Source organism: Triticum aestivum, chromosome 7A, assembly GCF_018294505.1.
Source record: "Triticum aestivum cultivar Chinese Spring chromosome 7A, IWGSC CS RefSeq v2.1, whole genome shotgun sequence".
Classification (NCBI taxonomy): Eukaryota; Viridiplantae; Streptophyta; class Magnoliopsida; order Poales; family Poaceae; genus Triticum; species Triticum aestivum.
The window spans coordinates 2,699,402-2,714,381 of record NC_057812.1 but is presented as its reverse complement, the minus strand read 5'-3'; the positions used below and the strand labels follow the sequence as shown (position 1 = coordinate 2,714,381).

The window sequence follows — 14,980 nt, the reverse complement described above, 5'->3', positions numbered from 1 at the left end:
TTCACAACCATTGTTTGTGGGCTGGAGGTGCTGAGTTCCAATCATTGTGTGGTCGTTTTTTATTCCTCTATATACACATTAGATCGCTGACGTATTGTATGTGATCGCTGACGTATTGTATGCGCGCGGTCTCTACTGCGGAAACCTTCATGGGCCGGCCCAGTCCGGGCTACGTAGGGCATCATACACATACAAAGTAGGAATACCACGTGAAAAGTCTATACTGCCCCTTTATACGTCTTATGGGGGGTTGTACCGAAGCGGGACTCTATAAATAATCTCTGATTTTTCGATTACAAACAAACAAACAAACGGACATATTTATTTATTTATTATTACAACATAATAATAACACCAAGAGAAGTGTTTTGGTAACAATTAAGTCCGTAATAAAACCTAGTACCGGCTGGCCTTGATACAGATACTGATACATTTGCCATCAGGTAGCTAGGTAGCATCAGCTGGAGGAGGAGGCTTGTTCCCCATTGTCCTTACTGTAGTAAAATCTTATGCCCACCATTTGCTGGGCCGGGGATACATGTCGAAGCAAGGAAGCAAGCAAGATTGAAGAAGAATGGCCGCCATATGTATGTATATATATATATAGTTGAAGATGATTAGGATAGTGAAATAACCAATTGATTAACCTGCAAAAGTAAGACGACGTACGGTCGGTACAAGCAATTGTGTTAGTGGTCTGTCTGTCTGTCTCTTGGTAAAAAAAAGAAAGAAAGAAAGAAAGATCCAACAAGCGGATTGATTGGTTACGAGTGGGAAGATTACCTCGCTCGAGGGTCGTGTTGTGTGTACATTAATTTGATTTGCCTAGCTCGTCAAGGAAGAAACCCACTCACGCTGCTGGCTGCTGCTTCCAGTTCCAGGATCTCCTCCTCCTCCTCCTCTTCCTTGATCTCGATCGTCCCCGCACTGCTGCTGCTGCAAACCTCCTGCGCGCTCTTCTTCTCCTCACTCTTCATCTCAGTGTCAGTCACACTGCTGGAAACCTCCCGCGCCAAGCTCTCCTTGGCTGGAAAAGTCTCAAGCTCGCGGCCAGGGACACGAAAGTAGATCTCGTTGGGATGCTCCTGGGCTTCTTTCCTCACGACGTCAATCATGGCGCTCATGCACGGGCTGCTCTCTGCTGCTTCTCCATACCATTCCTCGTTGCATCTAAACTCGACCCACTTGAGGCGCCGGAGGTGCTTGATGCCCATGGGATGTTTATTTGGTGGGCCACCGTAGAACTGGAACTTGAACACAAGCCCATACAGCCTCGGCATTGCTCCTTCCTGGAAGGTGATAACCCGTGGAACGCGGCAGTCAACAACCAGATCCCCGAGCCTCGGGAACCCTTCACTGCTGATGGCTATGGGCTCTCTTGGGACGACCTCAAACCTTAGCGTCAGTTTGTCCAGGTTGGGCATCTCCCGCAGAATCTTGAGATCCCGCTGCTCTTCCAGTTTGCATATCCTGATATCCAAGGAGCCAAGGTCGTTGAAGTGATCCTTGATCCACCATGGAATTCCCATGTCTTTTCTGCCAACGATTAGGCCACCCCTGTCACCAACCCAACGGAGCAGTCGAATGGACAAGATCTCCCCGGCTAACTCAGATACAAGATCACTCTTCTTCGAGGCTTGGCGGACGCACTCGGGCACTCCCTCCAATTTCAAGAGCTGACTAGCTTCCCAAGGCAGTGCACCGATGGTGTCGTCTAATTTCAAAATCTCCAGCTTCTTCAGCCCTCCGATTTCCCTTGGTATCTTCACCACCCCTGTACCACTCAAGAGCAGCCGCTTCAAATTCTGCAGTTTCCACATCTCACGAGGCAGCTGTGTGAGCCCCCAGTTGTGACGCAGGTCCAGGGTCTCTAAATGATGCAGGTCCCCAATTTCACTAGGTAGCCTTGTGATCCTTGTGTAACCCGCCTCCAGTGTTTTCAAATGCTTCAACTTCCAAGTCTGCCGAGGCAGCTCTGTGAGCTTGGTGTACTGCAGGTTCAGATTCTCCAAATTCTGGAGGTTCCCAATCTCACGTGGCAGCTCCCTAAGCCTGTCGTTATAGCTCAGGTCCAGAGTCTTCAACTGCTGTAGGTCCCCAATTTCACAAGGTAACTCTGTGATCCATGTGGATCTTACCTGCAAAGTCTCCAGATGCTGCAGCCTTGCTATTTCTGGTGGTATCTCACTGATTTTTGTCCCTTGTAGGCCGAATAGATGCCTCACAGAGAGCAGTCCACATATATCCTTCGAATGCTGATTTCCAAGGGCCTTGAATCCAACATCCAGTAAAGGATCCCATCTAGACTCGAGAAGAGGATGCTGGTGATATTGAAGATCCAACACCCGCACACGTTCCAACTTCTCAAAAGGGACATATCTCTTAGCACCTTCAAAAACAACAAGAGATCGAATCTGGGACCAATCCAGTTCCAACAAGGTATCCACCACCTCCACCGCACCATCATCAACTAGATCATTGTCGACACATAGCCGATGGATTCGGCATGCATATGCCAATGTGATGTCCGAACTGCAAGTAATGAAATTATCTTCACGGGATTTCCCTCTAAGGAAATTTCGTATCATCGGATTCATCCGGTAGGCCACGTCATGGGTCCGCAACATGAACCCCCTGTTGTCAAGCTCTTTGAGGTAATCTTTTGCTACATCCTCACTATAAGTAAATCCTTCAGCAACCCATCGCATGACCAAATCATTCATGTGAATAGGGTAATTCTCAGGGTATACACTGCAGTACAACAAGCAGGTCTTCAACATATGGTGAGGAAGATCATCGTAGCCAAGCTGCAAGCTCTGTACCAACGGTTCGTACCCTGGAGTGTTCTGAATTCCACTTTGCTTAACTTGCTTCTCAATCATATCTTGCACATCACGTACCTTTACATGTACCCCTAGTTGTTCTTGTTGCTGTCGGACCATTGCCATTGCTGAAAACATGCAAAGTAGTGCTAACGGGACACCACCACACATGCGCACAATAGGATGGTCACAGTCAAAACCTTCTCCAACCATGTCAGGCTTCATCCGAGCAGCCACATCTTCCTCATCAGTTGCGTAGAGGAATCTATCAGGCCGGTACAACCATCTTCCATTAAAAAAATCCCATCTAGGATTCATATTGATGTAGAACTTGTTATTATCCAAATCATCTCCTGGTATAGGATCAATACGACTTGTCGTGACAATTCTACTGCCCAGAGTATTTTGTGGAAAAGACTTGCTGATGATCTCCCATTCTCCACGATGCCATATGTCATCAATTATTACTAGGTACCTATGCAAGGTGATTACACAAGAATAAGGTAGTTAGTAGACTGCATGAGGCTCGGATGTAAATTCATTCTTGAATAGTACATGTACTAATTCACATTCTACAGCGTGTATATATAGACGTACATGGCCAATCAATTGACTGCGCGCATGTGAACTTTGCACACGTTAACTCACCCTCAGCAGTCACACGTTACATGCCACGGCCCTTTCTTTGTACTCCCTCTGATCCAAAATAAGTGTTGCGATTTTAGTTCAAATTTGAACTAAAATCACGACACTTTTGTTGGATCGGGGCGACTAGTTGTTAGTTGAGGCTTGACCAAGACTAACGTACACGGTATGTGCCATGCTACGGAAGGGTCATCTATTTTAACGGCAATTGCAATTGCACGGTTGTGTTGTTTCAAATATACTATTCACGATCAACGTTGGCATCTCACTTTCTCACTTGCGGTCCAACCATCACATGTCCCTTGTACTCTTGCTTCCGCTCGCACGCGATCAGCACACATTTACTCGTTATTCTTGAACAAAAAAAAGCATGAAATTTTGACATGACTATCTAATACTGAGAATGAATCTAGTCCAATGCCTCTGTGTCGTCCGGTTGGGTGACTCGGAAGGCGATCCCGAGCCGGTTTCCTTTGCTCTCTCCCCAATATCAGTCCGCTCACCGATGCCGGTGACGACATCAATGGCGTTAATGGCAGCTGTGCCAATGCCGGTCAAAGCCCGTGCGGACGACGGCGGCAACGGGATTCTAAGCGCAGGCTTGGTGACCGAGCAAGGCGCAACAGCGCCATCTAGTGTGTACCTTGCAAACGTTGGCAACCATGTCTGCCTTTTGGGAGCGCAGCAGCAGCTGGACAATAGGCCGCGGGCTTGCTGTTTGCTACCTTTTAAATGGGACTTGCTTGATCTGTTGGGTCATACAATTTCCATCTTTTCATTTTCATGGGTGTTTGGACACGCGTATTCTCTTGCATCAGCATGTATTAGCAATTCTTAGAGTTTGCTTGTGTCTTGCCATCTATCGTCTAGTTACATGCATACCATTGTCAGGTTCCTTACTGGCTCAAATGTTGATAATCTAGTTTGCTTCAATTGTTGTACTGGCATCATTTCTCAAGTTCATAAGGCACTTCTATAACTGACGGTTCTTCATTGTACTGCAATTTTCCTGCTACAATTTTTTTGTGCTCATATGCTTGTATCGCTAAATCGCAGACTTCATGTTGAACATGAATCCTACAGTAGCCACTCAAATATTGAATCCCGACTGTTCTCACGGCTGAGATGTATGTATCTATGATGTAGGAGTTCTCCTCAACAAGTTCTCCTCTACCTAGTAGGAGCTAGGTAATTTAGTTTATTATGGTTTGGATTTAAAGAATTACTCAAGATCGGCTTCAATATTTGGATGCTTTGCTGCTCAAAATAGCGTTTCCTGTTAATAGCGACTAGATTTCCCTAGATTTTGGCTAACTGCACGTTTTTTTTTTGTGGAGAAACGGCTAACTGCACGTAGTGCAAAACCCAAATTTCTAGCAAAAGAAGTAGGGAAAGCCCATTGTAGAAGGTAATGGGGGGCCAGGTCAGGAACGCACGCACGCACACACGCATAGGTCAGGTCGTGGCTACGTTGGTGGCTGCTACGAGATCGACGCCTAATGCCCGACACCCGCCGCCTGCTCTGCTGCTATAGGGGCACCGTCTAGAGCAGTTCATGATCCCTCGATGTGGAGCTCCCAATCTTAGTCCAGAATTGCTGAAGAGGAAATCTAGAACTTGCACGGCCGATCGGCTGGCCGCTCGCAGAGCCAACATGAGAGGCAACGAGGCATGAAAAAGGCGAAAGAATAGTTCGCTTTGTGCCCGCTGCGCAGTCTCGGCCCCCCGCGTCGCCCACCCCGAGCGAGGCGACCGGGGTGGGTCGCCTCTCCTCCCCCTCCCCGCGAGTCGCCCCCCTCCCCCTCGCCGCTGCCGCCGGCGGGCGCGGCCGGGCGTTGCCCACGCAGCGCCCCGCAGTCCGGCGGTGGCGGCCCCCCTTCTTCCCCCGTCGCTGGACCCCGGCTCGGGCGTGCGGTCCTGGCGGCGGAGCCCTTCGGCCGGCGGCGTTCCGGTGCGGATCTGGACGGCGGCGGTGCGGTGGCATTGCTCCTTGGCGGCGGTGACGGCCCATGGCGGCGGCGGCCCGCGGCGCCCGGCTGGCCCAGATCTAGGCCCTACGGGCCCGATCTGGGTCGGGGCGGGCCTGCTGGGGGGCTGCGGTGGGTTGTTCTCCGGTGGTTCTGGCGAGCTCCTCGCGACAGGGACGGCGGCTGTTGTGCCGCGACTGCTGCAGCATAGCGGCGGAGCTTCACGGGCCCGTTCAAGGCTCGGCTGGACATTTGGTCTGGTGTGCCTCTGCTGCTACGCCCGGTCTGCTACCGCCTAAGCCGGTGGAGGTTGTTCCCTCCCTCGTGGCTGCGGTGCTGCCGGTCCTTTTCTACGGGTGTCTCGTTTGGGATCCGGCTGGCCTCGCTTCGTTGGCCGTGGTGAGACGATGGCGGTGTCCTCGTGACTGTGTTGGCGCATGTTGGTGGGCGGTGGGTGTGGTGGAGGCGAAGGCTGGTCCTGGGTGGTGGGCGCGAGGGGTCGGGAGAAATCCATCTCGGGTCTTGCCGGCACCGACGCGGTGACGCCTGCGGGCGCCGCCATCCTTCTTGAAGGGCGTCGGCTGACTCTCTCCCCCCACTACCCTCCGTGTACCGGGAGAAATCCTAGGATTCGTCCGGGCAGCAGCGTCGTCATCGTCGCATCCCTCCGTGAAGGTGGTGCTTGGTACACGGCAACTCGGTGGCTTTGGAGCGTGGTGGTTATCTTCGGTGGGTGCAGCGGTCGCGGGGTGCCGTAGCTTTCGTTGATTCGTCATTGTTGGCATTTTTTCTCTTATTTTCTCTTGTATTTTCTTTTGGGCGTGCTTGTGCTGTTAGCCCCAGCATTGATCGGAATGTTGTATCGGGTGGTTGCTATATCTATATAGCGGGGCGAAAGCCTATTTCTTCAACGAGGCATGAAAAAAATGCTTAGATTACACTCTCTTCTTCTCAATTACTTAGTCGATGTCTCATGTTTTGAGATTAGATTAACTTGTGCCTTTAGAAGTAGAACCCAAGTACAAGATTTGATCTGTATAAACTACAAAAAAAAAATACTAACCGTGAGACATGGATTTGCATTGGTTATCCGTTCCTGTAGTTGAATGATTTAGTTGCATCCAAATTGCTTTCAGAATTTGCTTTATGAAAACTTCTGATTGGAATCGGATTTATTCATAGCTCGCGGCAATTTTCTTTGCTTGATTAGGATATATAGTTTACTGTGTCTCAGCATGATCTTATAAGGCGAACTCTTGCCCCCCCCCCCCCCCCCCCCCCCATGTTAAAATCCTGGCTCCGTCCCTGTTTGGAAACCCAGTTTCTGTGTCAAAAGTTATGCTGGAAAATAATTTGTTATGTCAAGTTATTAACTGTGTGAGGGCCGATTTTCTGAATCACTTATTTTTACAGGGATCTTGAAAACTATAATTCAAGATCAAAGCGCCCCAGGTCAGGATACATACTTTGTTCTTTTATGTGATGTTACTGTTGGTTATTCTGCTGTTGCTCACAACTTTCTGAATCACTTATTTTTATAGGGATCTTTGCAAAATCTAGAAGTCCAATGCGACTTCCTGATTCATGTATTATGCAAGTATCTGGGAACTAGTATTTTTCTTGTAGAAAAATTGGAGAAAGCTATGAATATTCCATGTTTAGCTGCTACTAGAAAAATGGGTTCTGTCCATACATCTATTCGGTCTCTGATTATTGTGGTGTAAAATGCATATATCTAGGTGGTTCTTGTGTAGCTTCGTGTGTTCATGAATGGATAAACACGATAGACAAATATCACTTATATGCTGGTTGTTGTCGTCCTACTAGTTAAACACAGGGATGCGATGATGGTGTCCTCGACATGGGGATGCGACGGTGATGACATTGACACGGGGCTGCGGTGGTGACGCTGCCGCCGCCGACATCAACACGGGACTATGACGATGATGATGATGACATCAACACGAGGCTATGGCGGCGGCGGTGACGGCCACATTGTTGAACTGAAATATATATGGATGAATGTATGAATTGTATAACTGATTTGAATATATGGATGAATGTATAATTTTTTGGATGCATGGGGCAATTGTATAACTGATTTTTTTAAATCTATAAATACTTAGTGGTGGCCTTGGTGGTTTTTGCTCATGCTAGTAGTGAATAGTGGTGGCGTGGGTAAATGTCCACGTCATTGCTATTCCAAATAGTGGTGACGTGGGTGAACAGTGTCACACCATTAGTATGTAAAATACCGATGGCATGATGGCCTGAATGCCATCAGTATTTTGTTAGCAATGGCGCCATATTGGTGGCGTCGACCTTCCACGCCAAGAATGTGGATTTTAGAATGCCAGCACTAGCGTTTTCTACACTAGTGCAATGTTGCACATTGTATATATGTAACTTGTGTGGACCAATATGTGTGTGTGTGTGTGCGCGCGCGCGCCCCCGCGCTTGTTGCATTAACTACATCATGCAAACTCATGCTTGTGCTAATGAACATATGTGGCTGTGTTAAATTGCAGGGTTGTCTCAGTAGGCAGACAAGAAATTTAGCACTAATATATTTTATTTCACTCATCACTCAATTAGCACTAATACATAGTTCAAAACATACATATAAAAAGATGGTAGGAATAATACTCAGTTTGAGAAATATGATGCTATTTCAGTGAAGGCCTTTCGGTTGAGTGTATTAGACTATTCCTAAGGACATTTTATTGTGACAACAGAGTACCAATGGTATACTTAAACGATATGTCTGCAATGCAAAAAGCAATGACAGACATATTAAATATCTAGCTTTCTCTCTCCCATTCCCCATCTCTGTTATGTATTCTTTCACCAATAATGTTATAAAGAATTGTGCACCAGTAATAAATTCATTATGGCTTGTACCTAAACATTGTGTTCTCTACTTCTACTCGTATTGTCAATGGTTGTATCGCAGTTGCATTTCCTTTTACTACAATATTATTCCTCCTCATGCTTATGCTCATCTTAATCTATTTACCCATGTCACCTGTGATCCTAAGTTGAGTTTACAATATAAATGTTACTATTGATATTTATATAGAATATATTTTAAATTTGACTATCTATGGTTAACATATATATGGAGTTTTAAAATTATCATTCCAAATTTAATGTATAAAATATAGCTGTATACATTCTTTATCAACTTAATAAGAGTCATATAAACGTTCTCAATGTTTAATTAGTATTCTATTGATGAAATAAAAAGAAAAGATTGTGTGAAAATATGATGGGCATAATAAAATATAATTAGTACTCTATCTCTACTTTTAGTGTACTTTCGGGAGGGTGGTGGGTATTTGCACGGCTAAATGTGTGACGTATTTGGTATAGCCACATTTTCATGTGCTTATACATTATCTTGTAGGTAGAATACACCAAGCTAGCAGAAGTTATTTTTAAGAAGGTCAAAATAAAATATCTAGTTATGTTGAGGGGTTCTTCTTCTTCCAATTCATGTTCATGTTCTGCTGTAATTTGCATCGAATGCATACAGACCATCATAATCCAATAAAGTATTATTTTATTTGCTTTAGAACTCTTAGCGCAATATATATGTAGAAAAAGACTCTACATGCCCATGCATTTCCGTCTTCATCGAGTCCTTCTCCTGAAGGATATCGATTGCGTACTATCTGTCCTGCTTTCTCCTTCTAAATTGGGATTTTTTTTTCTTCCAATGCTTATGAATACTGAATCTGAAGCCTTTTCTTTGCAGCTTCATCTAAGCCGTTATTTTCCTGTTGTTTTAATAATATAATAGAAATAACGATTTTAAATTATTTTATCAAATTAACTTGAATATTCTAACTTTTTTGTAAATGTATTCGTCGATATTAAAAATTGAGTTTTGAAATCTATACTAAATATAAGTGGATGAACATGAGATATGGTTATCTGATTAATCTCAAACAGAAAATGTGTGAAAAAGTTAAACTAGTTACTGCCGCATTGTATTTACTTTTTGTCTATTAGTATTAGGTCTGATTGAGTCTAGAGTTCGGATCTTTGCATCAGATTGATAACTACCTGGAGTGAAAATTTGAAGGAAATATAGATGGAACAGAATTTATTTTATTCTCAAATTTGTATTGTTTAGAGGCCGGCTTCATATAGAATTCAACTTCTTTTTGCCAAAATCCATATATTTTTTATTAGACTTTGTTCAAAGTTCATAAGAGAGTGGATTTTCAGGTCCCGGGTGCCTAGGCACCCTCTATGACCAGTAAAATAAAAAAAAACTGAAACTTTGCAACATCAAAGATGATCAAACTTTGTAGGTGCTTGCAAGTTTTCATAACAAAAAACCATTCGAGGAGTTCTACACACAAAAAAGATTTTAGTGCTTGAAGTTTTGAGCACTTTTAGCACTGAAATCTGAAACTCGTTTGTACACCATTCTCTACATGATATTTTGGCATGAAAACTTGCAAGAACCTACAAAGTTTGACCATCTTTGATTGAAAACTTGCACTGCAAAGTTCATTAACTGTTCATATTTTTTTGACCATCTACATGATATTTTAGCACTGCAAAGTTTCAGATTTTTTGATTTTTTTCCTATTTTTTTATTTTACTATTCATAGAGGGTGCCTAGGCACCCGGGAGCTGTCACACCTTTTCCAAGTTCAAAAACTTGACCGAATTAGTTTCTCAAATAACCTTTTCTTAATCTAAATTTGAAATCCTGGCTCTCATAGTGCAAATTTCAAAAAACATTAACTAAATCAAAGTTTTTTTTATAAATTTGCGCACCTTTTGTCCTCTAGGAAATTCGATATGGTGTGGATGATATCTTCCTCTGTCCTTGCTTCGGCACCAGCAAGTGGTTCAACTCCTACTTGTCGGAGAGTACTCGTGAGAACCTCCTTCATGTTGGGAGTTGGAGTGAGAGACACAAAAGCCCGGGACTGGAACTTATTTCCAATCTCCTCGTAAACAAGGCTGGCAAGGGTTGTTTTCCCCACACCGGCCATTCCAACAATGAATGCCATTTTGAGCTGCGGCTGCACCGTTGTGGTCTCTTCATCTCCTACCAGGTATCTGATGAGATCATTCCTCCATGTGTCCAGACCGACGAGCTTTGATGCATCCTTCCGGACAAATGGAGCTCGAGGAGGAGGCGGTTTGCTGGAGGCGCTGGAATTGGCGTTTCTTCTTGAAAATAAGCTGGAGATGGGTTGAGCACACTTGTTCTTCTCCCACTTCCACTTGCCGCGGCACCGGGCTGACACATCATCTACTCTTGTCCTGAAATCTTGGAAGGGGCTTGCTTGCATCTTGATCTGTATCTTCATGTGCTTGTTTCGACGGCTGGGCTCCATGGTGAGGATGAAGTCGTCGATGGCGTCGTGCATATCATCGGTGAGATCCAGCGCTTCCTTCTTCAACTCCTTGGATTGCGCATCAAGAGTCTCCTTCCCCCATATCGCCCAAAGGATAGAGTGCACAGACTTGAGCTTGGATTTGATGAACTTGACGTCCTTGCGAGTCCTGCGCCGAAGCTTGTACTGGCTGCCCAGCAGAGCACCCAACTTGGCTACGACGGGGCCCAAGGCCCCCGTGGCTGCGGTCACGGGAGCTCCCTCCATGGCTCAGCTAGGCAGTATGCCCTGGAGCTGAAGGAGCTGGCCTAGCTACGGCTCCTTCCTGGCCTTCTGTGTGTGACTGTGTATAAGATCGGGAGCCGGCGCTGGTCCGGCGGCCGCCCTTGCAAGAATTGTGTCTTGAAAGCGGGAGGGTATATATAGTGCCACGTGCTATCTTAAACATTTAGGATTTAGCACCAAACTGACAAACCAACACAGACGATGGTTGCTTATTAACTTCTTGTTTTTGTTGTTGTTTTCCTTTTCCTTTCGAAAAAGCAAGGACAAGGAACAGAATGCTTTCATTTCCTTGAGTAAAAAGAACAAGACTATTCTTTTCTCTTTAGCAGGAGCGTACTCCAAGAATAGAGTGCCGGCCGGCAGGTGGATGCTCGATCTTTACTTGGAAAACCAGCACTCGGTTCTTTTCCAAAAGAATCACCCTTCCTTTTTCTTCTTTTTCCTTCGATTTGAAAGAGCCCTCTCCCTCCCTTGTGATTTCATCTCTTTCTTATTGTCCTTCTGAGCTTTCTCATTTGGCTCTGTACGCCAAAGAGCGCACTGATGCAATATGATGTGTGCGATTCTTAATTTGGTACAGACTCACAGAGGTGAGGAGATCTGTATCTTCCATCATCTAGAAAAAAAAATGTTGCCTGATAAATAATGACAAAATGATGCTATTGAAATACTCCCTCCGTTCAGAATTACTTGTCACAAAAATGGATGTATCTACAACTAAAATACATATAGATACATTCATTTCTTGGACGAGTAATTCCGAACGGAGGAGTATATGTTAGTTGTACCTTGCACGTCTTTCCTCGAATAACTCAATACCACGCCGCTGCTTCTTTTTGCTTTGTGTCCTTGGAGCGACATACTCTCCAGGAATGCTACCAGATGCTTTCCTTCTCAGACGATCAAAGTTCAACTTCATATGCATGCAGTAAGAAAAGCAGCAAAAGCAGCAGCTTGCCAACTTTACTTGTGTCCACCACCATCCTCGGTTCCCCACCCTCTGCTCGACATACACGTACGTATTGGAGCAGCTCTTGGTGTCTTCTTGCTGCCACCACCAGTCCTTCCATCCGTCTCCTATATCCTCTGCTCCGGAGCCACCGCGCCGTCCATAGATCTCTGCCCCTCTGACGCCTTCGACGGCGGCCATCCTACCCACAGGCTGCTAAATCCTACTCCGCGGATATCCAGGCCACTGACTGCTAAAGCCCACTCGGTGGCGATCGCAGGTGCCCATCTCTGATCCTCTCTCTTCTTGTTTCTCTCTCTATTTTATATTTTTGAGGGGAGAGAGATCGAATTAATCATGGGCATATGTAGCCTCTTGTTTGCTTGCCAAGTTGCCAAGAAAACTAGAATATGTAATGTCTAGAATTTCCTCGACGTTAGTTTCAAAACTTTTTTTAATGCATTAATTTCAAAACTTAGAAAATGTATCATCTATCAGTGAGTAAATTTCCGCCTCAAGGAGAGTACCAATTGCTATACTTCCATCTCTCTCTTTCTTATTTCCCTGCAACCATCCACATATCAGAAGTCAGAACCACCAATGCACAACAATAGGAGGACCATGCACACGTTTTATGAGCGTTGATCAATAGTCACCAAGAGCCATTCCACTCTACACATTTTTTTAATAACCAATAAGTGTGGGTATGCCGAGATTAAAAAAGTTGACATAGCAAAGAATTCCATGATATAACAGTGTTAGCCTCATGTGAGATGACAGGATTTTTCTATTTTTGCCAACAGCCTCGATACATTTTAGTAATCATAAAAAGCAGCTAACTGGGACAAATACACCATATCCAAGTCACTGGAAAGTCCATCTTTTGCCCCTCACCCAAGTCTTAACGGGTCTGAAAATAGTGGGTATATGCAACACACTGTTGAGCTATATTTGCAGGTACATTAACGGACATATATATAACTGAAGTACTTATCTAAGATAGTACACAGATAGCTTGTAATGGGGCATACTATTTCAAGGAACCTACAAATCAGGAAACGATTAGCTAATTTAGCATAATTCATCAGCATCACCTGCTAACTTCAATATGATTTATTACACAAGTTAATTTAATGGCATGAAGGAAAGGGTATGTGGAAACAACATAACACACAAGGGCAATTGTTCATAAAGCATTACTGTAATTGCTAGATTGTATCTATAAGACACGAACCATCCCTTTGGTACCATTTCCTGTGATAATCTTTTTCAAAATTCATCTAAGAAAAGATGCTACTGCATAAGTGCATGACACATATGCACGCTAGCTAGGCAATAATCTGCAGGACTCTTCTTCAACAAAATCCTTGTCAATGCATAAGTGCATGACCTCAACTGGATAAGAAATGGAAACATGCACACAAAAGAAAGAGAGATAAACAACATAACTGATACTAAAAGTAAATCTGAGATTGGTAATGGGCAATGGTCAAATTCTATTTGAGAATTAGGATGCCTATTTTCTTGTCCTCCTGGATGAGACCCTTGAGACCATCATTACCAAGTATAACCGATGATATATGTATGTTGAAATTATACACCGTAACTCTATATGATCAAGAGTATGATATACATATGACCAAATCTGCGGTGCATCCTCTTTTATTTCATAGGAAACAATCGTCAATGAATAACAGCCAGTCCACAATCTCATCTATACCTATAAAATGGCCATAACTAAGGAAACAATCTGTCAGGTGTCTCGGTTAAGATGAAGTTAAATTAAGCATAGGTATAGAGATTATGTAGGGAATTTATTGTTAAGCACTGTATACCAATCTAAATGGGCAGTACAAAATTAGAATTAAAAAATCGAGGTAAAAGGACATCCCTGAAATCACACATTTCATACCAAGCAAATGTAATAATGAAGACACACAATGGACGGGAAATCAAGGATACCATTCTGGAATTTTCCTCCTTACAGATTTATTTTGTGGACATGCAAAAGGATTTTGATTCGCATCCATTTAACAAAACAAATCTTCTTGTTTCTTATAAAGTTGTCGTTCTTGTATGCTAGAGGCTGAGTAAACAAAGTAGAAACCAAAATGTAATTCGACAAATTTATCATTGCACATCTAACATTAACTAAACGAACATAGCTAACTTTGTTGGTAACGGCATTATGACGTTAATATTATCTTCAACTAATAGGAAACAGCAAACTGCAATGTTTTACTGGGCATGAACGCATATAACAGATAGAGCATAGTGGGAACAATCGGATATGTTGAAATTACAGGCCCTCCTCCAACCCTAGGTGCCCCCGCGTCGCCCTGCGGGCGACTCGAGCGGCAACGTCACTGGTGGTTATCGGCGGCGGCGGGTGCTCGCGCCTCGCCTGGGCCCAGCGCCCTCTCCCTTTCCCCTCGGTCGCGGCTCGCGTCCCGGCGTCCATCCTACGCCGCCGCCGGCGGGATCCGGCTTGCCCGCATCCTCGTCGCACCTCATCCCGGTTCGAGGGTGCTGCTGCCGGCGTGCGGCGGCGCCTGCCAAACCCCCTGCTCTGGGTACGCCGCTGGCGGTATCCCTCCCGGATGGTGCTCCTCCGGTGGCTGGCGGCTACGTCGGGTAGCCCTCGTACCGGATCTGGTGCGTGCTGGCACTCTGCTTCCTTCCGATGCAGATCCGCTGCTCAGCCATGGTTGCTCCTGCCTTTCTGCAGAGCACCCAAGGTGGCTGTCCGGAGCGGCCGGTGGTGCCAGTGCCCCGCTGCATGGGCTGGCTGGTGACTGGCCCTTGGCTCTGGCAAGTTCGATTTGGGGGCTTGGTGTGGCATGGTGGGGTGACCGGTGGCCCTCTTGATGTGAAAGAGGTGTCTTTCCATCACCGTCTGGTGGTTGATTCCCTTGCCGGTGTGCTGCTGATGGTGGTGCAAGGATGCGA

The 14,980-nt window shown here is 45.1% G+C and overlaps 1 protein-coding gene across 1 annotated transcript; it reads right to left on the bottom strand.

Moving 5' to 3' along the window:
• Positions 1-371: 371 nt before the first annotated feature.
• On the bottom strand, positions 372-11,064 carry LOC123150025 (disease resistance protein PIK5-NP-like). The gene is made up of 3 exons (XM_044569827.1): positions 10,229-11,064; positions 784-3,297; positions 372-647 (listed from the first exon to the last, which is right to left on the bottom strand). Exons 1-2 carry the CDS (start codon positions 11,062-11,064, stop codon positions 834-836), a joined length of 3,300 nt encoding a protein of 1,099 aa, XP_044425762.1. The 3' UTR covers positions 372-647; positions 784-833.
• Positions 11,065-14,980: the final 3,916 nt, after the last annotated feature.